Source organism: Saccopteryx leptura, chromosome 5 (assembly GCF_036850995.1).
Source record: "Saccopteryx leptura isolate mSacLep1 chromosome 5, mSacLep1_pri_phased_curated, whole genome shotgun sequence".
Lineage (NCBI taxonomy): Eukaryota > Metazoa > Chordata > Mammalia > Chiroptera > Emballonuridae > Saccopteryx > Saccopteryx leptura.
This window is the reverse complement of record NC_089507.1, coordinates 263,156-290,413: the sequence shown is the minus strand read 5'-3', so window position 1 is coordinate 290,413 and position 27,258 is coordinate 263,156. Positions and strand designations below refer to the sequence as shown.

At 56.0% G+C, this 27,258-nt stretch overlaps 1 protein-coding gene across 3 annotated transcripts in view; it reads left to right on the top strand.

Moving 5' to 3' along the window:
• Nucleotides 1-27,258, top strand: part of GAK (cyclin G associated kinase) — a 59,929-nt gene that overhangs the window by 18,537 nt on the left and 14,134 nt on the right. For all 3 annotated transcript variants that reach the window (XM_066385340.1, XM_066385339.1, XM_066385341.1), the window contains 12 exons: nucleotides 1,447-1,536; nucleotides 2,727-2,862; nucleotides 3,170-3,282; nucleotides 5,954-6,044; nucleotides 6,873-6,996; nucleotides 15,523-15,572; nucleotides 16,130-16,278; nucleotides 17,057-17,179; nucleotides 18,067-18,200; nucleotides 21,104-21,298; nucleotides 21,658-21,775; nucleotides 22,089-22,168. In XM_066385340.1, coding sequence (XP_066241437.1) covers nucleotides 1,447-1,536; nucleotides 2,727-2,862; nucleotides 3,170-3,282; nucleotides 5,954-6,044; nucleotides 6,873-6,996; nucleotides 15,523-15,572; nucleotides 16,130-16,278; nucleotides 17,057-17,179; nucleotides 18,067-18,200; nucleotides 21,104-21,298; nucleotides 21,658-21,775; nucleotides 22,089-22,168 — 1,403 coding nt within the window. The remainder of the gene's footprint in view (nucleotides 1-1,446; nucleotides 1,537-2,726; nucleotides 2,863-3,169; nucleotides 3,283-5,953; nucleotides 6,045-6,872; nucleotides 6,997-15,522; nucleotides 15,573-16,129; nucleotides 16,279-17,056; nucleotides 17,180-18,066; nucleotides 18,201-21,103; nucleotides 21,299-21,657; nucleotides 21,776-22,088; nucleotides 22,169-27,258) is intronic.

Genomic DNA, 27,258 nt, shown 5'->3' with positions numbered 1-27,258 from the left:
GTCCTGGTCCAGGTGGAGGAGGAGGTGAGACGGGGCGGGTGGTGCTCGAGGTCCTGGTCCAGGTGGTGGAGGAGGAGGTGAGACGGGGCGGGTGGTGCTCGAGGTCCTGGTCCAGGTGGAGGAGGAGGAGGTGAGATGGGGCGGGTGGTGCTCGACGTCCTGCCAGGCCTGCAGCTGTGCACACAGGTGGCCTGCACATGTGTCCGTGTGGTCTTGGGGGTGTGTCACACAGGCACACATGCAGGATCATGAGTCTGCAGCTCCCTGACGTCCTGTGTGGACGCCCCTCAGCCTCGTCTGGGCTGCACGGGGCTGCTTGTCGCCTCCCTCCCAGGGCTCCGGGCTAGTCTGCCTCAGCTTAGTGTTGAGGGTGGGCCTGTGAAGAGCTGGTCAAGGCCCAGTATCATTTAAAAATAATTATTTTTAAGAAAGGCAGGAAAAGAGAGAGACAGGAATATTGATCTCCTATATGTGCCCAACCAGGGAATCGAACCAGCAACCTCCGGCACTCAGGGACGATGCTCCAACCAACTAAGCTATCCAGCCAGGGCCTACTTTTTTATATATTTATTTTTTGACAGAGGAAGGGAGATAGAGGAGGGGGAAGGGAAGCATTCAGTTGTTGTTCCACTCAGTCCTGCAGTCACGGGTTGCTTCCATGTGTGCCCCGACTGAGGATCAAACTTGCAACCTTGTTTCAGGATAATGTTCTCAACTGACTAAGCTAACCAGCCAGGATCTGGGGTGTCATTTTTGCATCTGGACATGGCCTTGGGTTGGCCCTAGGGGTCACGTGTGCGCTTGCCCAGCCCGTGCCCACCTGTTCCTAAAGGAGATCTTGCCTCGGAGAATGGTGGGTCATCGTCCATGCCCCCTGCTGAGGTCCCGGCACTGTTCCCAAGGGCGTCTCTGGCCCTGGGATTAGTGGTGTGTGTTTGCCATGTGCCAGCGCACGCTGGCCCTCCTTCGTACTGTGTCCCCCACCCTCTCTGTCACAGATCCACCCTGTATAGCTAGGTCTTGGGCTTTTCACTGGAAGACCTGACTCAACTGTAAATTTGGTTTAGTTCTCTCTTGTCACATAGGCTCTTTGTCCACAAGAACTCATCAGGAGGCTGCTTTGAGAACAGCACTTCCTTTCCTGCATGCAAGTGACCCACCTCACAGAGCTGGATTTGGGCTGCTCTGGCCTAGATTTGTGGTCAGCTGAGATGTCCATCTCTTGGACACACAGCTGATATCCCACAGTGCGTTCTTTGGCACGGCTGCTTAGGCAAGCCCTGAGGCCACTCCAGAGATGAGCTGCTGTGGGCGGTCCGGAGGGAGGGAGTCAAGTACTGAGAACTTCCCGGAGCACAGTGTGATAAGAGTGAGTTTCTGGGGGCCCTAATACAAAGTAAATAATGCTTGCATGTAACTCCCTTTGAAACGTTTGTGTCATTTCAGATCACTAGGAACACGACACCCATGTATAGAACACCTGAAATCGTGGACCTGTACTCGAACTTCCCAATTGGCGAGAAGCAGGACATCTGGGTGAGGCCGCAGTGTTGAGTGCTGTGTGGTAGGCGAGAGGCCCACGGGCTCTGGCCTGTGCATAGCTCCGGAAGCCACGTTCCTTTGGCCTTTCTTCTTTTTTCTTTTACTGTTGTTAGTGAGGGTGGACTGCATAGAAGTCAGGTGGGGTCAGAATGGGTGGAGTCAGCTGTCTGCTGCCTCCAGGCTTGGCATGTGGTCGCGTGACACAGGGACACCTGCCCTGCCGGTCAGAGCCCCCTTCACAGAGGCTGGGCATGCATGACATCGTGGTTCATGGGACTAGACCCTGGGTCAGGGGTAGGTATTGTGCGTGACTGTGCTCCTTGTGGTATCTGCTGGCTCTTTCTTAAGTATGGGTGTCCTGTGGCCTCCCTGAGAGCAGGGACAGTGATGCTTTGGCACCCCTAGACCTCTCTGCCCCTCAGGGACACAGTCCAGGCCTGTCAGGACAGGAGATCTGTCCTGGGCATAGGTGGAGGCAGGTGGCAGTTGAAGTGACTGAGATGCTGGGACCTGCACACTGGAGCCATTCTTAGTGACAGGCAGCGTTCAAAATTGCACCCAGAACTGTGTCTTCTCTTCCCAAGTCTCAGGTGACCCCAAGTGGGTGCCCTTAGCTTTCACAGCCCAAGGACACACACACATGCACATGTACACATGGGAACTTGAGGGTGAACTTGGAGTTGTGTACTTGGGGCTCAGGTGTCTGCAGTGTGTGCCGGGTGTCCTCAGCCGGATGAGGCGTGGGTGCTGAGACATCCCCAGTCTCTGCACTGTGTCCCCGGAGGCTGCTGTAGGGAAGCTGAGCAGAGACATGCTGGGTGCAGGGCCAGTTCTCTGGAAGTCCTGACTGATCCTTCGGGTTCCTGTGGGTCCTGCCTCAGGCCTGTCCTGTTCTCACTGTTCTCACCGGAAAATGTGGAGGAGGTGCTCTCCTGCATGGTCACCCTGCTGTCTCTGAGCCGAGAGGCCCCAGGGCTTGAGCATGGTCATTCTTCCTTTTGGAAAGGTCTTTTCATCAGAAACGTAGAGGCTACAGTTTGTTTGCTACTCGGCCTTCCATGCCTTTGTCTCTGATGAGCTTGGAAACAAGGGCTGACTGCCGGGTGACTGGACTAGACTGAGCTGGATTCCGCAGAGCCCAGGACAGGGCCGCCCTCACCTGCCCCCCCCCCCCCACCCTGCAGGCGCTGGGCTGCATCCTGTACCTGCTGTGCTTCGGACAGCACCCTTTTGAAGATGGAGCAAAGCTTCGCATAGTCAACGGGAAGTACTCTATCCCTGCTGATGACACTCGCTACTCCGTGTTCCACGGCCTCATCCGTAAGTCCCCTGTGCAGGGACGCGAGGACACGCCTCCTGTCACATCCCACCCAGCTCTGTGGCAGCCTCCCTGGTGTGGGACTTTCCCACAGGGTGCCCACCATTCAGTCTTTGTGAGTTACAGTCCTTCAAATGGTGGATTTTGATCATTTTACTCCATTTTATTGTTGCTCTTCAAGTCCACCCCTCACTTGCCTTTAAAATCAGTAACGACAGTGAAACGAGGGGCTACTGTGGGCCTGTAATCTCTACAAGGGCAGGGTGGTGGGACGCTGGGACCCTGAGTAGGCGCTGCCCCCCGCTGCAGGCGCCACGCTGAAGGTCAACCCAGAGGACCGGCTGTCCATCACAGAGCTGGTGAACCAGCTGCAGGAGATCGCAGCTGCCAGGAACGTGAACCCCAAGTCACCCATCACGGAGGTAGGGCCTTGGAGGTGTTGCTTGCAGTGGCCGGGTCTCGAGAGCCCGGTCTGCGTTACAGGGGTGACCCCTTTGTGCAGAGAGGAGTTTCCATGTCCCTGGGCGGTCCCAGGCAGGATCACTTGACAGGAGGGAGTCAGCACCAGACAGGGGCTCTGAGTGTGTGGGCCCCTCTCAGGCCTGCGGGCTTGGGGGCAGGAGACGGAAGTTAAGACCTGCCATGTCAGACAGCGGCCAGCACTATGAAGAGAGCAGTGAAGGAGGATGGACGAGGTTTGTGCGGCACAAGGAGGCATCTGCTCTGGGGCTGGCGCAGGTGTGCTGCAAGGAGTTCTCCATGGGGTTGTGGAGATGCTGATGGACAGACCTGGGCACCGGTCAGATGCTGATGGACAGACACGGGCACCGGTCAGATGCTGATGGACAGACACGGGCACTGGTCAGATGCCGATGGACAGACCTGGGCACTGGTCAGATGCTGATGGACAGACATGGGCACTGGTCAGATGTCGATGGACAGACCTGGGCACTGGTCAGATGCCGATGGACAGACCTGGGCACTGGTCAGATGCCGATGGACAGACACGGGCACTGGTCAGATGCCGATGGACAGACCTGGGCACTGGTCAGATGCCGTTGGACAGACACGGGCACTGGTCAGATGCCGATGGACAGACACGGGCACTGGTCAGATGCCGATGGACAGACACGGGCACTGGTCAGATGCCGATGGACAGACACGGGCACTGGTCAGATGCCGATGGACAGACACGGGCACTGGTCAGATGCCGATGGACAGACACGGGCACTGGTCAGATGCCGATGGACAGACACGGGCACTGGTCAGATGCCGATGGACAGACACGGGCACTGGTCAGATGCCGATGGACAGACCCGGGCACTGGTCAGATGCCGATGGACAGACACGGGCACTGGTCAGATGCCGATGGACAGACACGGGCACTGGTCAGATGCCGATGGACAGACCTGGGCACTGGTCAGATGCCGATGGACAGACCTGGGCACTGGTCAGATGCCGATGGACAGACCTGGGCACTGGTCAGATGCCGATGGACAGACACGGGCACTGGTCAGATGCCGATGGACAGACACGGGCACTGGTCAGATGCCGATGGACAGACCTGGGCACTGGTCAGATGCCGATGGACAGACACGGGCACTGGTCAGATGCCGATGGACAGACACGGGCACTGGTCAGATGCCGATGGACAGACACGGGCACTGGTCAGATGCCGATGGACAGACACGGGCACTGGTCAGATGCCGATGGACAGACACGGGCACTGGTCAGATGCCGATGGACAGACCTGGGCACTGGTCAGATGCCGATGGACAGACACGGGCACTGGTCAGATGCCGATGGACAGACACGGGCACTGGTCAGATGCCGATGGACAGACACGGGCACTGGTCAGATGCCGATGGACAGACACGGGCACTGGTCAGATGCCGATGGACAGACACGGGCACTGGTCAGATGCCGATGGACAGACACGGGCACTGGTCAGTAGGCGCCTGAGCACCTCTGGTCTTAGTGCTTCCAGAACCCAGGATGGCGGCACAATGTGAGACCCCCTCTTGTAGGGCTCTCCTGCCCTGGGCAGTGAAGCAGGTGTTCCCACGCAGGGACAGACAGACCCCAGACGGTGAACACAGGGATTGACTCTGAAGCCCAGGAACAGCACCATGTGAAGAACTGGGCTGTGCCATTAAGTGGGACAGAAAGAACCATGGCACTTGCGTGTCCTCAACAACAAATATAGCCTCAGAGACACTAAGTACGTTGAAGTGTTCGGTCACAGTGGAAGGTGGGACGTTCCTGTCAGAAGCTGGTAAAGCAAGTCAGCGAAACAGGACATGTGCCGAAAAGACCTGGTCGATCTGAGAGCCACGCACTGACCTCAGCGAGCAGAGCATGTGTGGTGAACGGTGACAACCTGCTAGTCACAGAGAAAGACCAAACTTCACGTTTACGTTCTTTTGTGAGTTTAATGTGGTAAGACTTCAGTTCAATGACAGGATGTTCTCAAAAACTCATCAGAAACTAAAGCACACGTTTGAATAACCTACTGGAAGAGTAACAGTGGACATCACGACCCACTGAAGACTGAGCAGGCCGGTGGCCAGCTCTGCGTGGGGCTGGGGGAGGCTGCGGCCCTGCCCCCAGCCTGGTTTGACGGCACAGGGCTGAGCACCTCTCCAAAGGCTTTGGTATCGAGGCTCTGGCTGGTGCTGACCTTGGCGCAGCCAGTGGAAGATGGGGCCTCTCCCTGTACAACCCACTGCCCACCTCAATGGCAGGCACGGGCTGCAGAGCCATGGCTCACAGCCTGGGGTGGAGAGACTGAGGGTCATCGCCCCGCTGTGCCCGTCCCCCTGGACTGTAGAGCCTGGTGCACTGTGGGCACGGTGAGCTCCTGGGGAGTGGGGCATGGTCACTCAGCTGACCCTGAACGTCAGCTCAGAGACTGTGTGAGCAGAGACACTTGGCCAGTGTGACCCACTCTTTGGTGTAAGGGGTTTTACAATACATCAGGTAGAGACAGGAGCTCAGCTGCTGTGAGCTGGTGTCTACGTTCTCTCCCTGCACAGGGTGCTGTGAACTTTGACCTCTGTAGAAGTTGAGTTCTTGCTTTTCAAATCCTTGCAGCTTCTGGAGCAGAATGGAGGCTATGGAGTTGTTGCCCCGTCCCGAGCGCCACCCCCTGCTGGGGGCCCCACGAGCAGTGGCTACAGTGGAGGTGAGTGCCCACCCTACTCACCTGCCATCTGCCCTGGGGTCACTATATTGCTGTTGTGCCAGCACCCTGGTCCTGTCCTCCTGGGGCATTTGGCCTGGCAGTGAGGTAGGCTGCTCGTTCTGGGTCCCAGGACCACCCCCGGGTCATGATTGCCTTGTGTTCCCAGAACTCAGCGGAGGCGACACCCGGGCCACGTCTAGGGTGGAGCGAGGGAAGCAGTGTTGAGCCAGCCGTCCTGTGCTGTGCTGTAGGACCGCAGAGGGGCTCCCTGCTGGCCACGCGGGCACCATTGTCCACCCGTGTGGCCAACTCAGTCTCCAGCCCCTTGGAAACCCTGCTGATGCATGTGACCACGGCCCAGGCAGGCGAGGGACGCCTCAGGGCTACAGACAGTGACCGTGAGGGCCAGTGTGTGAAGGCAGTGCCTGGGGAAAGAGTGGCCATGACGAGACTTGGGGGCTGCAGGGTTCTGAGTCTGCCCCCGGCAAGGGTGGGGCTCCCCAGGAGGCAGGAGAGGCGGTCTGGCTGCAGTAGAGATGGCTTAGCGAGTTTTCTCATGACTTGAGTTCCATCTGGTGAGTGACCTGAACCTCTTGTTCGGTGTGTTGGGGTCTCGGTGCCCAGAGCTGGCACAGCAGAGCTGTGTCCCCCGAGGAGCCCTCCGCCACGCTCTGCAGTGTGCCCGGGGAGATTTTGGATGGCTTTGCCAGTCTCCTCTGCCATGCGCCCCATCCCATTGGCCACCTGTCACTGTTGGGGTGTGGAATCAGCCCCTTGGGTCCCGGGAGGGACCACTGGCCACAGCCTGAGGCTTGTCTCTGCTTGCAGGGCTAGCGGTTGCTGAGTATGACCAGCCCTATGGGGGGCTCCTGGACATCCTGCGGGGTGGCACCGGCCGCCTGCTCACAAACATCAAGGACACCTCCTCCAAGGTCATCCAGTCCGTCACCAAGTGAGTCGGGGTGACAGCACGTGGTTTCTCCTTGGTGTGGAGATTTTCTGACCTTCAGGCACTCCCCGTCTCAACATGGAGGGCCTCACACTCCTGGCTGAGGGTGGGGCATGCAGACACTGGGGGCTGGGCTCTGGCCACAGCCCTGTGTCCACTCCACCCTGAGGGGCTTGCTGGGCATCAGGGAAGCGCTGGCATCGCTGTGCTGGCCACACCGACGGAGCCCAGGAGCTGTGGGGTGGTGTCACCCTCACCCTGGTCTCAGTGCCCCTTCTTCTGTGACGATACCCCTGTCTCAGTGCCCCTTCTTCTGTGACCATACCCCGGTCTCAGTGCCCTTTCTTCTGTGACCATACCCCGGTCTCAGTGCCCTTTCTTCTGTGACAATACCCCGGTCTCAGTGCCCTTTCTTCTGTGACCATACCCCGGTCTCAGTGCCCCTTCTTCTGTGACCATACCCCGGTCTCAGTGCCCCTTCTTCTGTGACCATACCCCGGTCTCAGTGCCCCTTCTTCTGTGACAATACCCCGGTCTCAGTGCCCTTTCTTCTGTGACCATACCCCGGTCTCAGTGCCCTTTCTTCTGTGACCATACCCCGGTCTCAGTGCCCCTTCTTCTGTGACCATACCCCGGTCTCAGTGCCCTTTCTTCTGTGACAATACCCCGGTCTCAGTGCCCCTTCTTCTGTGACCATACCCCGGTCTCAGTGCCCCTTCTTCTGTGACCATACCCCGGTCTCAGTGCCCTTTCTTCTGTGACAATACCCCGGTCTCAGTGCCCTTTCTTCTGTGACCATACCCCGGTCTCAGTGCCCTTTCTTCTGTGACCATACCCCGGTCTCAGTGCCCTTTCTTCTGTGACCATACCCCGGTCTCAGTGCCCCTTCTTCTGTGACCATGCCCCAGTCTCAGTGCCCTTTCTTCTGTGACCATACCCCGGTCTCAGTGCCCCTTCTTCTGTGACCATGCCCCAGTCTCAGTGCCCTTTCTTCTGTGACCATACCCCGGTCTCAGTGCCCTTTCTTCTGTGACCATACCCTGCATATTTGTGCTGCTGCCTTTCTGTGGTGTGGAGTGAGGGAGCAGTTGTGGGCACAGGGCCCCTTGTTAGTGTCAAATGTGAAGTCATTCAGACTCGGGCGGTGGACCTAATTGTGCAGGTGAATGCCACCACCTACAGAGGGTCGTTCAGGGCAGCACACCCCTGCACTGGTGCAGGTCCTCTTGCCCTCATTTTCTATGTTCTTTTTTGTGCCATAATCATCGTTTTGTGTCCACAAGTCTGTTGACAACATAGACAAAGACATGTATGCTTATGCATGACATGTGAGCCATGTGCATGTGCATGTGTTTGTATATGCATGTCCGTGTGTGTCGTGGGAGTGTATGCGTGTGTGATTGGGTGTGTTCATGTGTGGTGTGTACACGTGTATGAGCAGACATGTATACATGTGTATACATGTGAACATGTGTATGTGTGCGGATGTGTACTGTATGAGCAAGGGCTTGTAGGATGTTCACATGTGTGTTTAGGTGTGTGGGGTGTGCAAGTGCACATATGTGAGCAGATGTGCATACGGTCATGTGTATGTGGCTCTGTGCACATGTACAGACATGCATATGTGGCTGAGTAGATATGTGCAGGTGCATGCCAGTGGGTGGGTGTGCACATGTATGAGCAGGCATGTATACATGTGAACAGATGTGTTTGCACATGTGTGGGTGTGCACTGTCACAGGTGTGTGCACATGTGTATCATGCTTCCAGGGGTCTGTAGCTCACATGTGCTCAGTCTCTGATGTGACTGTGTGATGAGCAGAAGCTTGACTTCCATGGAGGCTTAGGGTCCCTCAGGCAGGCGGCCTCTTGCACTTCCAGGGCTCTTTGTGATGCTTAGGACACGTCTTTTCCTAGAACGTTGGCCTGTTTCTAGCGTGGGCCCTTTGGAGATCTGACTGTGGACACAGGAGTGGTCTGGGGGCTGAGGCTCAAGTTCTGGGTAAGGATTGCTCATTTGTTGTCCATTCAGTGAGGGTTGTCCTAGGGCCTTGGTCAGCAAACTGCGGCTCGCAAGCCACATGCGGCTCTTTGGCCCCTTGAGTGTGGCTCTTCCACAAAATACCACGTGCGGGTGCTACCTCAATAAGGAATGTACCTACCCATATAGTTTAAGTTTAAAAAATTTGGCTCTCAAAATAAATTTCTATCGTTGTACTGTTGATATTTGGCTCTGTTGACTAATGAGTTTGCTAACTACTGTCCTAGGGCCTCAGCTGGATTTGGGGACCGGGGGGCTTTTGCACTGCAGTCCCCTGCTGACAAAGAACAGGCAATTGCTGGATGTGAGAAAAGGAAGTGAACCTCACTCAACCTCACTCTCACAGAGAAATGCAGGGCAAGACAAGGGGGTGGTGCCTGATACTGGGAACCCCGAGGGCTGACAAGGAGGCCAGCTTCGGTGGGACAGGCAGGCTGAGTCATGCCTTTGTCATGGCCCCAGGGGCAAGGTTTGGATAAAAATCCCCATGATGATGGAGATGGTCACTCCTAGATAGAGTGGGTTTCACCACTGACTCATTCATGTGGACGTTAACATGGCCACAGGCCATCGGCACAAACTGGATTGCACTGAGTGACTCGGGTGGCTTGGGCCTGCTCAGCATCGTCCCGGTGTGAGCCAGACAAGGAAGATAAGGTGTCAAGTCACATAATCAGGAACAAGGATTTCTGGAATAAAGAGGGTGCTGGTTGGGGTCTCAAGATGACAAGGGTACCCCAGTGTTAATGATTCGCTGGAGGCATGTAAAACTGGCGTGGAGTCCTCCAATGGATGATGTCAGAGAAGACACAGGTCAACACTAGAAGGGCCTGTCTGCACGGTCTTGGGGACCAGGTGCAGCTTCTGGTGTCCTCCCGTGGTTGTGCCCTGCGTGTGTAAGGGCATGTCACAGAGGCACCCAGCCTGGCACGCACCAGACCGGTACGCAGGCCTCTCCGGATCGGTAGTCAGCCCTCTGTGTGGCTGTTTTCTGCCCAGGATGCACACTCACAATGCAGGGAGCTCCAGAAGCCCATGTACGTCAGGTTAGAAGTAAACTGAATTTATTCATTTTTGGCTGTCCCCACTGTGGTGGCAGCTCTGGAAGCTGGCCTGTCACTGCCTTTCCCTCCTTGATGAAGCAGCCGAGATGGATAGAGGGGACCCTGGGACTGTCCTGAAAGGGTGGCCACCGCGTCACTGCCTTTCCCTCCTTGATGAAGCAGCCGAGATGGATAGAGGGGACCCTGGGACTTTCCTGAAAGGGTGGCCACCGCATCACTGCCTGTCCCTCCTTGATGAAGCACCAAGATGGATAGAGGGGACCCTAGGACTGTCCTGAAAGGGTGGCCACCACATAGTCAGGGTTTCTGCTGGCCAGAGCGGAGCATTGGAACTGTGAGAGTGTATGGGCTGGGTGGATGGAAACATCTCGGGTACTGGTGGACTTGAGTTTGCTCTTAAACTCCCCTGCAGACACGGTGGTCCTTAATTTCTCAAACTCATTAACAACAGCAGAGCACTGGGTGAGGAAATGGCACATGACATTGGTCCCAATCCTTTTCCGTGCGGGGCTCAGATGTGACCAGCAGTCTGTGTGCTCTCGACCGCGAGTGCTCAGCAGCAGTGGTGAGGAAGGCAGGGGTATCGCTTCCCCTGCAGGCCAGATGGCATCCCGTGTGGTCTGCTGCCACCCAGGGCTCTGCTTGCCACAGGAGGACCCAGCTCGGGCCTTGGGGTGGCGGTTTCTCCAGTCACTGTTAACAGGGACTCCCTGGGGCCCCTGGGCAGCCTCCTTTGCTGTGTGTGGACCCAGAAGTCCTGGGGGCCTGGCCTTGGAGGAGGGCCCTACCTGTCCATGTAGATACAGCCTCAGCATGTCCACAGCTGCTCATAACTGGCTACAGGTGCCCTCAGCTGGCCCGTGCCCTAGAAGCCAGGGCCTGGCCCTGGCTTGATGTCTGTGTCTGTGGTCTTGTTTCTCTCATCAGTCTAAGGTACAGCCCTTGGGTGTCTGCACCACTTGCACATGTCCCAGAGCCAACACACCTGGTCTTGACGCAGCCTCCAGGTTCCCACTTGGTGTGTGTTTGACCATGTGGCGTCTGCTGACCGTATTCACTGTGTCCCCTGTGCCCCATGGGTGCTTGGGCATGTCTTTTCGGGCCGGGGCCAAGCGGGCCTCCCCCAGCTCTGGGCACCCCGGTCAGGAACCTCTGGTTTGTGGCCTCGCAGCTCTGGCCACGGGCAGCTCTCTTCTGTGAGTGGCCTGTGCACATACTTGGCTCTTTCCACGTTGGGTTTTATGTTAGATTTTATTTCATGTGTTCTACACACTAATGGGTTATGTGAAAAGGTGGAGACGGCAATGTCTCTGTTACTTGTCTTTTTCTGTTCGATTATAATTAAAGCACAGATCTATTCATAGTTCCCTTTATGTGTTCTTTTTTTGTTTTCCTGTTTAAGAAGGCCCTTCATACCCCATTTTAAATAGGTTAGACATGTTTTAAAATACAGTTTTTTGGCCCTGGCCAGTTGGCTCAGTGGTAGAGCGTCGACCCAGCGTGTAGAAGTCCCAGATTTGATCCCCGGCCAGGGCACACAGGAGAAGCGCCCATCTGCTTCTCCACCCCTCCCCCTCTCCTTCCTCTCTGTCTCTCTCTTCCCCTCCCACAGCCAAGGCTCCATTGGAGCAAAGTTGGCCCGGGCACTGAGGATGGCTCTGTGGCCTCTGCCTCAGGCGCTAGAATGGCTCTGGATGCAACAGAGCAACACCCCAGATGGGCAGAGCATCACCCCCTGGTGGGCGTGCCAGGTGGATCCCCGTTGGGCGCATGTGGGAGTCTGTCTGACTACCTCCCCGTTTCCAACTTCAGAAAATACTAAATAAATAAATAAATAAAATACAGATTTTTTTTTTTTTGGAGAAAGACAGGAAGGGAAAGGGAAGAGAAGCATCAACTCATAGTTGTGTCACTTTAGTTGTGCAATGATTGCTTCTCATATGTGCCTTGACCAGGAGCTCATGTCAAGCAAGTGACCCCTTGCTCAAGCCAGCAACTGTGGGCTTCAAGCCAGTAACCTTGGGCTCATGTTGATGCTCCCACACTCAGGCTGACAACCTTGGGATCTCAAACCTAGGACCTCAGCACCCCTGGCCAAAGCTCTGTTCACTGTGCCCTGACCGGTCATGCACACGCTTCAGATTATTTAAATGTATTTTTAATGGTTTTCTTGTACATTCGGGTCTTTAGTCCTTTTGGGTCTTGGGGTTTTTATCCGTTCCCATTGCTTTCCCCTGAGAAGAGCGGCCCCCCTGTGACGACGGCAGGCTGGGTGCCCCCCCAGTGTGCTCTCCAAGTCCCCTTGTCCCGAGCTCCTCTGCTTTCCTGTCCGAGCCGGGCCCGTCCCTGCCACCCTCGCGGGCTGCTCTCTGTGACCACGTCTTCCTCCTTTGCCCTCCCAAGAATGCCAGCTGTTCTTGCTCAACTGTCCTTCCGATGAATTCTAGAACAAACTTGTCAAGTCGCCTGCATGCTTACTTAGGCGGGTACATTTTATTCACTTTATGACCAGACTAGGGACAGTTGTCTCCATGCGGGCTCTAGGCTCCAGCAAGGAAGCGTCCCTGGCCTGTAGGCTTCTTTCCTGCCCTCCTCCACGCCGCCTGGTCTCTCTGGGGGGTGGGCAGGGGGAGCAGGCATCTGAAGCCGCTGCTGCACAGGTCTCCCTGTTGCCCCTGGAGGCAGCTGGACTTGCCTCCCTGTTCAGGCTGCCCCGCGTGGCTAAGTCCAGTGACAGCCATAAAGGGTAGACCTAAATTAAGTGGAGAAATTTGGGGGGGGAGAATTTTAGAGATGCTTTTACTCTTCAGTTAATCTGTAAATCATTGCCATGCAAATTAAAACTCTGACATGGTTTTCACAGATTCTGATCTTAAAATTCGCGCTACCCAAAATTGCCATCAGTACTCTAATTAGGGGCATGAACCCTCTTGTACACGTACCAGTTTCTTTCAACAGCAGTGCTGAGCGTTGCTGTGTGGGGGGCTGATGAGGACACTCACTCCTGGGACAGGTGGGAACCGGGTGAAGCAGCAGTTCTGAGGGGAGCAGTGGGCTCGCGAGTGAAGGGGCTGAGGCCATGGGTCTCCATGATGAGGACACTCACTCCTGGGACAGGTGGGAACCGGGTGAAGCAGCAGTTCTGAGGGGAGCAGTGGGCTCGCGAGTGAAGGGGCTGAGGCCATGGGTCTCCATGTGGAGAAAGAAAACCGGATTCCCGGCTTCTAGATCTAACAGCAGCGAAATATACAAATTCTGATGAGTTAAAAGGTCTGATTCACAGGAGTGTTTTTAAGGAAAAGTTAATAAATGATAAAGGGATGTTTCTGTAACACCGGAGACCAGATTTCTTAACTGAGGCAGAAAATATACAAGCCATGGAGGAAATGATTAATACATGTCACTTATTTAAAATCGAAGTTCTTTATGTTTATTCAAAAACACATACATTTCCTTAACAAAACAATACAGTACTGATTGGGAATAAATAGGTTCAAACTGTATAACTCACAAGGGAATAGCACAGTGAGCTGCGGAAAGGAGCAGAGAGGGAGCGCGCCCAGGCAGGTGAACTGTGGGTCGGTGCTCCGCCTCGGGGGGGTGCTCGGGGGAGCTTGGGGGTGGCGTGTGGTCGGGCCCTGAACTGGTGCGTTCAGACTGCTGACAGTGTGACTGCTCACATCTGCCGTGTTTGTCACCATCTCTCTTTGCTGCTTTTCTTCTTTGTCCCTGTTTCATCTTCCACTCTTTCTCTGTCTTTTGTGGTTTGAGTTGAGTGTTTTGTGTGATTTCGTTTCTGCCGTTCTTAGCGTGTAATACCTCTTCCTTTTGCTTCCTTTCACGGTTGCCCTGTGGCGACCCAGTGTGCTTTCACAGCCAGTCCAAGTCCACGGTCAGTAACACTGTGTCGCTTGGTGGGTGTCGGGAGTGGGGTGCGTCACAATGCCACAGTGGCCCATTTCGCTTCATCCCCTTGTCATCCCTGTGTTCACCACATAGAAGCACATGTATGCACACAGAACACATGTTCATAAGCACAGGCTCACCGTTGCCCTCACTGTTTTGAACAAACATACTAGATAATTATATTTACTTATTCTTTCTTTGATGCTTTTTGTTCTTTATGTGGATCTGAGTTTCTGACCTGTGTTCTTTGTCCCCTCTCTAAAACACTTGTAACATTTCTTGCAAAGCAGGACTACGGACAATAAATGACTTCTGTTTCTGTTGGTCTGAGAAAAATACTCTTTTCACTTTGGAGGATAATTTCACAGGGCCCAGAGTTCTGTGGTGGTGGTTTTTTTTGTAATGTGGGTATAACTTGGTTTCTGAAGCAGAGTCGGTATAATTCTTAGCTTCTTGTGTGTGCTGTCCCACCCGTATGCCCCGCCCCTGGCTTCTTTCAGAGTCTCATCTTTACCTTTGATTTCCTGCAGACGTCGTACCATACTCCTGGGCCTAGTTTTCCTAGCATTTGTCCTGCTTGCTGTTCTCCAGGCTTCCTGGATCCGTGGAGTGGTGTCTGAGGTGATTTGGGGAAAATTCTGTTATCATCTCACCTATTTCTCCTGCTCCTTTTCTCTCCTCTGGCGCCGCTCTGTGTGTTCCTCCTCCTGCAGTTGTCCCGCAGCCACTGGAGGGCCTGCTCTGGGTTTTGCAGTCTTCGTTCTTGAGCATTTAGTTGACCTGTCCTGTAGTTCAGAGATTGTTCCTCAGCCGTGCCCCGTCGGTGAGCCCGTCAAAGGCATTCTTCGTTTCTGCAGCAGTTTTTGTCTCTAGCCTTTTTTGTTGTTCTTTCTTAGGATTTCCATTTCTGCCCACATCAGCTGTCTGCTCGTGCATGCTGTCTAGTTTGTCCATTAGCTTACTGATCAGAGTAGCTTTAAGTTCCCTGTCTGATCATTTCAACATCCCTGCCATGTCTAATTTTGATGCTGACTCTCTTCAGATTGTTTTGTGCCATTTGGTGTACCTTGTCATTGTTTTTTGACCGCCAGACATGGTGATATACTGGTTCAAAAGGCTGTCGCCACTTTTCTTGCTGTCTCTCTTCAGAACCATTTTCTGCTGTCACACCCATTAGGGGAGAACAGCACTAAGACTTCAAGTCCTGTGCTAGGTCCGTGCCTCTCCAGCCTTGCAATTTGTCACTTCTCACACACCTCTCAGGTAGACATCAACGTCACACACATGCATGCATGTGCTCACACAAGTACTGGGTACTGCATTCACTTGTGGTGAACCACATACATACCATGTGAGTGTACATGCACACACATGCTCATACACTGTCCCCATGAGCTGCAGCCTAAATGGTGAGACGCCCTTCCCCCCTCAGGGGCCTCTCCAGCACTTGTTCTACTTTGAACTTTTGTGACTTAGTTGCAGAAACTTCCTGTGATAACCAGGTGCTCTTGTATTGCAGTTACGCGAAGGGAGACTTGGACATATCTTACATCACGTCAAGAATCGCAGGTGCGTCTTCGGGCTTGAACCCCAGGTGCACTCCCGACTCTCCTGAGTGGAGACAGTCCTGGGGTGCTGGCCTCCTGCGCACCCCTTGCTGCCGTTTGGGGGGCAGGAGGGCGTGGCTGCTGGGGAAGGAAAGGGCACGTCTTGGGCAGCCACTCACAGGCCAAGATTTGTGGTGCCTCTGTCCCTGTGTACAGGGTGCCTCTGGGCCCTGCAGTGGACGGGGCCAGTGTTGGCCCTGCGCCTCCCCCCGGAGCTCTGAGGCCAGGAGGGGAGTGATGCGAGGCCATGCACATGTAAACTTGTGTCTCCAGGGTCCAGAGACTTGGAGACCGTGTTGTGCATCGGATCTCAGCTGAACCTAATATCCCAGGTGCACGTCTTGAGATCCCAGAGGGTCTTCTGTGAATGCGGAGGGGCAGTTGGGTGGGGGGGGGTTCCTGTACTGCACCCCTCTCAGCACCCTCTGTACTAATTGGTCACCAGTCGCGGGAGGTGAGAAGCAGGGGCCTGGCTGTCCCCAGCCCCCCAGAGGGCTGACGTAGGCTGCTCTCTTTCAGTGATGTCGTTCCCGGCAGAAGGTGTGGAGTCAGCCATCAAAAACAACATAGAAGACGTGCGGTTGTTTCTGGACTCCAAGCACCCGGGACATTATGCTGTCTACAACTTGTCCCCGAGGACGTACCGGCCCTCCAGGTTTCACAACCGGGTGAGTGGCCAGGCTCTGCTCCCGCATCTGTGCAGTTGTTTCAGGCCCTGTCCTCAGCCTTCATGTGGCACTGGCTGACCTTTGACCTTCCCAGGCAGTGAGTGGAGCCCCTGGCTCTGGGGCTGTGATGGGGGGGCTGTGATGGGGGGGCTGTGATGACATGCCAGGGGTCATCTCAAGGACACTGATGAGAAGATTGAACTGGTGATTGCAGCAGCAGCAGAGCCTCCTGCTTCTCACCTTGGGGAGCCTGAGGCCACACAGTGTTCGTCTGTTTGTTCTTTCTTTTTTCTTTTTGGAGAGATTGGAAGGGAGAGAGAGAGGAAAGATGAGAAGCATCAGCTTGTAGTTACGGCACTTTCGTTGTTTATTGATTGCTTCCCATATGTGCCTTGACCAGGTGGGGCCCAAGCCAAGTCAGTGTCCCCTTGTGCAAGCCAACGACCTTGGGCTCAAGCTGTTGACCTTGGGGTCATGTTAATTATCCTGTGCTCAAGCCAGCAACTGCTGGGGTTTTGAACCCGGGTCCTCAGCATCCTAGGTCGATGCTCTATCCACTGTGCTAGCATTGGTCAGGCAACATGGTTTCCTTGTTACTGGAACCTGTTAGACAGAGATGTTTTTTAGAGCTAGCCCAAACATGGAAGAGAGCTGACCCCAGTTCTTACAAAGGCTGCATTCACCTGGCACAAGTCCTGTCAGGAGCACGCAAGCCGGGGCGGGCACTTGTGGGGGGAGTCCGTCCCTGAGTGTGGCTGAGCCCCCCCTGTGCCCGCAGGTGTCTGCGTGTGGCTGGGCAGCCCGCAGGGCCCCGAGCCTCCGCAGTCTGTACAGCGTCTGCAGAGACATGCACTGGTGGCTGCGGCAGGACCAGAAGAACGTCTGCGTGCTGCATTGCATGGTGAGTGAGGTCTCGACCTTGCCTTGCGCCTCATAGCTGGGCAGAGAGAATGGACACCAGGGAGGGTCCCCGAATGGCCATGGGGGCAGGACAGAAGGGAACCCAGGGCATCAGGGAGTGATGGTGTGGGAGGGGGCAGGGTGGCTGAGTGTCCTGGGCTGAGCTGAGGCTGTTTGTTCCCGCTGAGCACCGGCAGCTTGTTGCTGCCTAAGAATCGGGCTGTGGGGCTCTGAGCCGGCGTCTGGACCCCTGGCCAGGCCTGGAGGAGCAACGGTGACCCAGGTCTGCGTGTTTCAACAGGGCTCCATCTCGCTAGGCAGTGAAGCCCTGTGCTCTGTATGCGCACACCTGGGTCCCAGTGTCACCTGCTCCTTGGGAGAGTGCCCACACAGGTGGTCCCCGCTACTTTTAATGGGCCATGCAGTGTCCCCACGCGGCATTCCCTTGTCTGCCTGGGAGGCAGCAGCCGCAGGGCTGACCACCGGGTGCTGAGGCCACTGCCCTGTGCACTCCTTCTCGGTCCTTCCTTACTGTGGAGGGGCACCCCCCTTACCCCCTCTGCACAACGAGGGTGAGGGCATCACCCCGTGGGGCCCTTGCTGAGAGTGCATTCAGGGGTTGGTGCTGCTGTACTAGTGTTGGTCACACCAGGAGTGACGGTGAAGAGGGTTCAGTCAGGGGCGAGCATAACCGTGTCCAGGAGATGCTGGCCATCTGGTGCTTTTTGTGAAGGAGCCTTTTTCTTTTTGGACTGGGTTCTCCATCAGGTCCGTTTCTGTAAGTTCAGAACGTGCTCCCAGCCCAGATGGCGGGCCCTGCTGTCTGTCCCCCAAGAGGCAGCTGACTAGGACCCGCCCACATGCGCTGTCCTGTGCTGTCTGTCCTAGGACGGGAGGGCCGCGTCCGCCGTGGCCGTCTGCTCTTTCCTGTGCTTCTGCCGGCTCTTCAGCACCGCCGAGGCCGCCGTGTACATGTTCAGCATGAAGCGCTGCCCGCCCGGCATTTGGCCGTCCCACAAAAGGTACCGCGTGTGTCCTGGGACGTGGTGTCCCCGGGTCGACTGTAGCATGGGCTAGGGGGGCGGGAAGGGTTCCGTGAGGGGGTGAGGGTGGTGTGGTGTGGGTTGAACTCTGGCCTGGTAAATGTGTTTCCGTGCCACCATCCACGTCCCTTCTGTGCAGACAGAAACCCGGCCAGTCTGTCAGGGTGGGCCGAGTCTCAGCCCTCCTGGGCCCCTGAGCTGGCGGGCAATGCATCTGTCTGGTTCCTGGGCACCAGCTCTTGCAGTAGGTGTGCCCACAAGGCCTGTGTCTGAGCCGGGCATGGCCACTTCCTGGCTCACTGGGTGATAAGAGGCAGCGCCTCTGATCACCATCACTGTATACATGTATGTTTTGGGTGGGTGGGCATTGCAGGAAGAGAAGCAAGGATGTCCAAACCAGCCAGAAGTCATTCCATGTTCTTCCTTCCGCCCTCCATGGTCACACAGCCTGGGGACAGTGGATGGGGGTGGGTAGGGGCTGTGGGGCCATCTCGGTGCCTGGGAGCTGTGTGTGATGCAGTGTCCCATCCCTTGGCCACCCAGAGAGTCAGCCGTGAGCTGTGTCCTCTGTCACTACTGCAGGAAGGCTAGAAAGTGGGCCAGGCACCAAGCAAAGTGAGGACCGCTGACCCTTTTAATGTGTTGATCTAAAAGCAGTTTTGTTCCCGAGTTCCAAGTATATCAAGGGTCCCTGAATTGTGCCTTCTGGCAGAGGGTCCTGCTGGGCAGGTGCTCAGTTGGGGTCAGGGCCAGGGGAAGCTTGTCAGGGGTGATGGGCGCCTGGCCCTGGGAGAGCGTTATTTCACCTAACTGCTTAAGAACAGTGGGAGCAGCTTCAAATGGATGACTCTCTCACCTGGTTGAAGAGCAGTCAGTCGTCAGAGCAGGTGGCCAGCGGATCTAAGCTGAGTCCCTGAGGGAAGGGCCAGGGAGTGGTCAGCAAGTGCACAGCGGTGGCTGCAGAGATCCAGAGTCCGTCCTGTTTGAGGCCCTGCTGGGCGCTGACAGAACAGGTCAGAGAGGGTGTCGGTGTGTGGCTCCTTGGGGGACAGGCGGGAGACCCAGAGTTCCTGGCAGGAGGCGTACCAGAGCCAAGTCGCGTGTTGAGACACTGATGGGGAAGGTGAGCCGTAGGCCTTGGACAGAGGCACGGCTACGAGGAAGAGTCAGGTGGACGTGCGGGCTGTGACAACATGGGTGTTGGTGAAGGCTGTCTCCCAGGCTTGTCCTGAGGAGGGAGCGTGCAGAGAGTCTGGAAGGGGCTGGGCGGCCACCCCGTCACCCCCTCTTAGGCAGTGTCACCAGACACTCCAGCAGCAGGCGCAGAGAATTTCCACGTTGATGACAGCACCAGCCATCAGAAGCTCAGTATTACACACAGCAGACATAGCCCACCTGCATGCTCCCGGTTCTCAATGCTGGTGCCACATCAGAGTTGGGAAAGGGACAGATTGCAGCGATTTGCAGAAAGGCTCCTGTCAGAAACCCAGGCAGCCAGTAATGATTTCCAGTGCAGGCTTAGTAATCAGCGGAGGAAACAGAAGAGAGCATCAGGCATGCTCAGTTAACCCAAGAGAAGCCGAGGAGGAGAATGCGGAGCCACTGAGCAGAGAGCAGGGGCTAAGGGGGTCAGCCGGCATGGCAGTCATCCGGGGGACAGTGCACGCAGGTGGACTGCGGGCCCAGCGCTGACCGTCTGCACTCAGGACAGGGTCAGGGGAGGCTACGCCCAGCCATGAAACTGCCGAGACTCCCACCCTGCTTCTGTGGCCTGCCGTCGGGCGGCTGGGCCACGTGCCCACGGGCTCCCGGGACAGTGCCTCGCCCTCGCCCTCGCCCTGGATCGGTCTCGGCTGTGGTTCAGGTCCTGCGTCCAGATCGGTCTCGGCTGTGGTTCAGGTCCTGCGTCCAGATCGGTCTCGGCTGTGGTTCAGGTCCTGGCGTCCAGCTCCGCTGAGGGCTGGTGAGAGCTCAGGGGCAAGTCTGCTGGCGAGGCAGAGCGGCAACAGCCTCCTTTCTGTTGGTCAGAAGCAAGTCACCCCATCAAGGAGAGGGTCACACATGGGAGGATACCAGAGGAAGGGATAGACACCCCAGAGTGAGCCCCAGAGGGTGGGCACTGTGGAGACGCGCCACAGGAGCACAGGAGGCCGAGAAGCAGCTCGTGGGAGGGCACTTGGGGGCCCCGGAGCAGAAGCGCTGGGGCTGAGAGGAAGACGCAGCCGAGGGCAGTGCGGACTCGGCGCTCCTGGGAGGGCGGCAGGCGCGAGAGTGAGCCCAGCCCTCCTGGCGGCCCCACCGACGTCGGCAGAGCTCCCTCAGCAGCGGGAGGACGTATCCTTTCAAGGCACGTGGGACGCTCAGTAAGAAACATACTTGGGGCCACAAAACCACAGCTGATTTAAAAGAATAGAAACCACACAAAGCATGGTCGTGGGCTGTAATAGAATTCAAGTAGAAGCTGGTAACAGAAAGATAGCTGGAAAATCCCTGAGTGTTTCATAATTAACTAATCTACTTCTAAATAACTCATGACTCAAAGAGGAAGTCAGGAGGGAAATACAAAAATATTTTGAACTGAATGAAAATTATAACATCACATTTGGGAGATGGAACTAGAATCTTGCTTCAGGGGCAGTTGATAGCATTAAACACACTTACATTTGATCAAGAAAGATCTCGTGTGCTGCCTGGAGCTCCAGGGACCCAGCATGCCTGAGCCATGGCGTGTGGAGTGCAGAGCTCACAGGTGGTGTGGCACGTGGACGCCACAGAGCATGCGCGACATGGCTGTGGACTGCACAGAGCATGTGTGTGATGGCGTGTGGCCGTGCACAGACCACACACGTGATGTGCTTTGTCCCCTTTCCTGTCCCCTGCAGGTACATCGAGTACATGTGTGACATGGTGGCGGAAGAGCCCATCACCCCCCACAGCAAGCCGATCCTGGTGCGGGCCGTCGTCATGACACCCGTGCCGCTGTTCAACAAGCAGAGGAGTGGCTGCAGGCCCTTCTGCGAGGTCTACGTGGGGGACGAGCGAGTGGCCACCACATCCCAGGAGTACGACAAGATGCGGTGAGCGCCGAGTGCAGGGCCGTCGGTCAGGGCTGCCCAGTGAGTCGTTCTGGTTCTTCTCAGAAACAGAGGGTGACATGGCTGGGAAGCCTGCGCGGAGCCTCGGGCCTGCGACGAGCGGTGGCCGGGTTTCGCTGCTGGCCCCGGGCCTGGTGGCGGCAGCTGCGGAGCTCTCCACAGTGTCCTGCTGAGGGGTGGCCTCTTAGCAGTCATCCCCTGCAGCGCCCGCCTGAGGTGGTTTGTAGTCAGACCAGCACGAGTGTCGGCTGAAGCCATGGTGCTTCCGGAGGGCTCACAGCTGACACTTCATCATGTGCTGTTTGCATCTCACGGAGCCCTTCCCATCTTTCTGTCCTTAGGGATTTTAAAATCGAGGACGGCAAAGCAGTCATCCCCCTGGGCACAACAGTCCAAGGGGACGTGCTCATTGTAATCTACCACGCGAGGTCCACACTGGGAGGAAGGTTGCAGGCCAAGGTGAGCAGGCTGGTGACCCAGGCCCCGTAGGCTGCATGAGCCCTGAACTCTCCTCCCGGGGTGACCCCAAAGCACAGGGCAGAGGGTCTGGCCTGGGACACAAGGCCCCCCCACATTGTGGCACTGCCATCTGCACGGGGTGTTGGGACCCCGAGGAGCTCCTTGTCAGAAAGGGTGCCATGCCACCATCCCTGCACCTGCAGCACCTGAAAGTGTCTGATTGGAACGAGGTCTGGTGTCACCTCCCAGCTGGGGCTGCCCGTGTGCTCTCTCTGCAGATGGCATCCATGCTCCCCGTGTGCTCTCTCTGCAGATGGCGTCCATGAAGATGTTTCAGGTCCAGTTCCACACGGGATTCGTGCCTCGGAATGCGACCACTGTCAAGTTTGCAAAGTGTGTTGGTGTCATGCACGGGAGGGGGCAGGAGGGGCGAGTGCAGGTGTCACTGGGAGGGGCTGGGCCAAGACAGGTCTGCCCAGCGCAGTTTGGGACGTGCACGTCCTTGACTTCGTGCAGGAAAGGTTTTAAGAAAGGCATCCTAGTGACTGAGAGTGATTTTACTAAGGACTGGGGTGGTCACAGATGAAGGGATTAGAAGAAGCAAAATTGTAGGAACAGGACCGAGCTGAGGCAGAGCTGCTCTGGCCCAGGGAAGAGTCACAGCAACAGGGCCCCAGGGGACAGGGCCCCAGGTGAGCCCGGGAGGAGTTCCGCTGCCCGCTGCTCCCTGGCTGCTGGTCCCGCCATGCTCGGGAGAAAGAAGGCGAAATACACCCCGAGGAGGGGGAGTGTGGGCGTGCTCAAGGGAGAGCCTGTGCTGGCCCTTTGTCTCGAGGGTTTTTATCTGGTCTCTTATAGGTGGGATTTTAGGGGAGTTCTCACAGTATTCATCAGCTTTTCAGCTATTGTCTTTCAGTATGCTGATGCGTCACCAGGAGTGTATCGTGGGGTTTGGCATTCTTCTTTGGTCAGCTCCACCTGTCTTGGGTTTGTCTGACTGATGGGTTTTTTGTTATTTATTTTCCTGGTTTCATCCATCTGCTCCTAAGTATCTTTGGTTAGGGAGGGTGGGGTCTTGTGATTCATTAGCTGGCTGTTACTTGCTCAGCCATTTATTCAACTGTCTCAATTTCCTCATCCTACTTGTTAAAGAACTTTCCTAGCTTCTTACTGACCTTCCTCACAGGGACACCCACAGCATCACACTATGGGAGGGGACCGGAGGGGTGGGGGGCAGACACCCACCAGCCATGTGCACCTTGTACAGACCAGTACAGCACAGTTGACATGGAAGTTTCTTGCATGGCCTGTTGCCTGGTTGGACTTCAGTCCAAGCCTGTACCCAGATCTGAAGGTGTTTGGTTTCCAGGACACCGTCCTTGGGAGGACGGTGGTGGTTGCCACTGTGCACCGTGACTTTGTGGTAGGATTTAGCTGCTTGCAGACTGGACATGGCTGGACAGCGGGACAGGAGGTGGTGAATGTGATTAACTACCAGAGGGAAATAAGCCTCTCGCCGTGCTGGCACGTTTTAGTTGACCGTATTCTGCAGACACGTAACTTGTTACAACAACAAACGTTTGGGGCCAGCAACATGCACCTGGCTCTTGGAAGCAGCAGGTGTCTCATTCAGCGTACGATTTAGACGGAGATGCCAGGACGCTGGCTCAGGACAGCTGGACCCACAGCCACGCTCGGGACCTCGGTCCACCTCGTGTGCCCTTTTGCTTATCACATGCACACCCCATGCTGTGAGAAACCCAAGTGCAGGTGTGTTTCAGGAGCAAGAGAGGGTCGTGTGGGAAGCCCCAGGGACAGCTGCTACAGCCCCCGGGGCCTGCGCTTGCCACACGCCCACGTCCTACGCAGTGACAGAGAGTGTTAGGACCAACCCAGGGACCTGGGGGAGCTGAGCTCTGACCCTTCAGGTACCAGGCAGACTGAGCTCTGACCTTCAAGGTCACAGGCAGACTGAACTCTGACCTTTAAGATCACAGGCAGACTGAACTCTGACCTTCAAGATCCCAGGCAGACTGAGCTCTGACCTTCAAGGTCGCAGGCAGACTGAACTCTGACCTTCAAGGTCGCAGGCAGACTGAGCTCTGACCTTCAAGGTCGCAGGCAGACTGAACTCTGACCTTCAAGGTCGCAGGCAGACTGAGCTCTGACCTTCAAGGTCACAGGCAGACTGAGCTCTGACCTTCAAGGTCGCAGGCAGACTGAGCTCTGACCTTCAAGGTCCCAGGCAGACTGAGCTCTGACCTTCAAGGTCGCAGGCAGACTGAACTCTGACCTTCAAGATCGCAGGCAGACTGAACTCTGACCTTCAAGATCACAGGCAGACTGAACCCTGACCTTCAAGATCACAGGCAGACTGAACTCTGACCTTCAAGGTCGCAGGCAGACTGAGCTCTGACCCCAGGTCCTGGTGGGCTCAGTGCACTCATGTAGGTGCCACACAGGGCCTGCCCGTGGTGAAGGCTCAGGAACGGTGGCACCGGCACCAGGAGACCAAGGTGTATGTCTCGTGTGTCTGAGTGTTGTGACTCTCATGTCTTTCTACTTCCTGTCTTTGCAGTGCCTCTTTCTGGCACTTGAAAAACTTGTGGAGTTCTGATACAAAAAAGACACTACAAAACCCAGCAAGGTCACAACTTTTAACACATCTGTTTTTTTTCCTTTTTTGGAGGAAGATAACTCCCAGAGCCTTGATAGTTTTTAACCACCAAACATATATTTAAAACATTTGTTTTCAGTGTCAGTCCAGCGTGTGGAAGTCCCGGGTTCAATTCCCAGCCAGGGCACACAGGAGAAGCGCCCATCTGCTTCTCCACCCCTCCCCCTCTCCTTCCTCTCTGTCTCTCTCCCCCTCCTGCAGCCAAGGCTCCATTGGAGCAGCGATTGCCCGGGCGCTGACGATGGCTCTGTGGCTTCTGCCAGGCGCTAGAATGGCTCTGGTTGCAACAGAGCAACACCCCAGATGGGCAGAGCATCGCCCCCTGGTGGGCATGCTGGGTGGATCCCGGTCGGGCACATGCGGGAGTCTGTCTGACTGCCTCCCTGTTTCCAACTTCAGAAAATACCAAAAAAAAAATGCCGGATGTGGAAGACGAAGAGGAAAAAGCAGGTGAAGGTGCACTGGTGAGGCGACACTGTAGGTGGTTGACGCCTTTGAGCAACTGAGGAACGTGGCCAGGAAATAGGAAGGTGGGGTTTTCGTTGGAGACCTGGGCTGTGTGAGAGGTGCAGGCCCACATTCTAGAACCAGAAAGCTCACAACTGAGATTGTTCAGTAGACCACAGAACACAGGCGTCTCCAGAATCCGCACAGGGGTGGACGCTATGGAAAGGGTCCTGAGAGGCGTCTGGGAGACTGAAGCAAGGTCTGTCTGCTGGCGTTTGGGGTCACAGGACAGGAAAGAAGGCAGCAGGTAACATTAGTAAAATTATTGGCTAAGAACTTTTCAAACTGCTGGAAGATATTGAGCCATAGACTCAAAAGCTCTTTATAAAGAGGATTTTTGTGAAAGGAAAGAGCCCCCTACTTAAGCATACCATCGTTAAATGGCTGAAAACCAAAGATAAAAACTCCAAAGCCCCCTGATGGAGAGGGAGGGGGACTCAGTAACGAGACTAACAGCTGCCTTTTACGTGAAGTGATGAAGCCCAGTGTCATCTGAAGACATCTTTTAAAAATACTGAAGAAAAAATTGCCAATTTGGAATTCTATCTCCAGTGAAAATATCCTTCAAAAAGGAAAGTCAACTAAAGATGTTTCCAGACAAACAAAAGACATCTGCAGTAGGTATTTAGACGAAAGACACGTCCAGTGACCATGAAGCATTCCAGATTGAAAAGAGAAGGTGGAGAGTTTGTGGAGATGCTCACTACCGTTAGTCGTCGGGGAGACACAAAGCCACTGTGTCCTTTGACAGGAGTGGCTGAAGTGGAAGACAGTCACTTCTAGATACCAGTGAGGGCTGAGCTGCTGGTCAGTGTGGTGGGGACGCAGTCAGGTGGGCCCAGGTGTGTCCCCAAGAAGTGAGTGCTTGGGACCAAAAGTACACACAGACAAGAATGTTCCTAGCAGCATGACTCTTCCTGGGCACATCTGGGTCAGGTCTGCAGTGTGTTGTGTGCGTCTACACTGTGAAATGGTCACAGTGGGTCCCACACGTGGTGACAGGTGCTCTTGCTGTGATGAGAACTGTTCTACTCTCGGCAGCTGTCCAGCACATGATGGTGATGGCGGCTGCAGTCTCCAGCTGTACCTGGCGGCCGTACCTTGCCCGTGGGGAATAGCTGTGGGCACGCACATGCAGGCGGCAGTGGGAGCAGTGCGCACAGACAGCCTGGGCAGAGGGACGCTGGTCACATGGTCCCATTTTATCAACTCCGGCCCTGCGCGTGGTCACGTGCGGTCATGACAGCCAGGAAGTGGCTGCCTTGGGGGAGGGTCGGCCTGGGGGGCACAGAGACCTGGGTGCTGGGAAGACTTGTGAATGCACTGGTCACACAGGTCCAGGAATTGGTGTGCCCTCAGGTCTGTGCATTGCTGTGTGTGCCACGCCTCCAGGGTGGGGGTTATCAGTTAAGGAGGCAGTTGTGAGTTGTCTGCCTGATGCAGGGCATTGTGTGCGTATCCGTGGACAGGATTCTTTTGGCAGATGCAGCTGAAACAAGACTGAGAGGAATTTGGAACAACATTACTGGGCTGTTCTGTCAGATAAGCCCACCTGGGCCCTCCCTCCATGAGGCCTTCTGTGACGGTCACTGAGGTGGGAAGGGCTGCAGTCTGTGACCCAGGTCAGCAGCTCTGTTTTCTAGCCAAGCTTGTCAGGTGCCCAGAGGGGCCTGGGCCCTGTGCCCTTGGAAATCCAGGGCCCGTGGCTGCATCCCTGCTCACAGACCCTCATTGTGCCCTCACCAGCTGCTGGGTGAGCAGGCAGGCCCGGGCCCAGGGCAGCCTCCTGGGGCCCGCGGGGGTGGGGAGGTGGGGAGGTGGGGACGGTGCCTGGGTCTGAGCCTGCAGCGGTCATGTGCTCCTTTGCGTGGGCTCCGCCTGGCTCCCTCCTCTCTGGTGTCCTAGCGTCCCCTCTTTGGGGAAGGGGGTCCAGGCCTTCTTCCCTGGTCCTCGCTGGAGCTGGACTCCTGCTTTGACAGCATCGCTGCCTGGCTCACTGCTTGTCCCTGCTTCAGCTGCTCCTGCCTGGCTGAGGGTCACCTGGGTCGTTGTCTTCCCGTGGGTGGCTGGCCTGGAAAGGAAGGAAGGCTGTGGTGCCTCTGGGCCGGGAGTGAGTGGACAGAGGGGACGCTGCAGCCTGAGAAGGGCGTGTGACACGGGCAGTCACCTGCCTGCCCTCCTCCCGGGGCACAGGTGGTGGTGCCTGATGGCGCATGTTACACGTCAAGTCACGCACGTCGCTGAGGGTCTGCTGTGGCTTTAGCGCCCACACTGACCCCACGTGCGGTGTCTCTGCAGT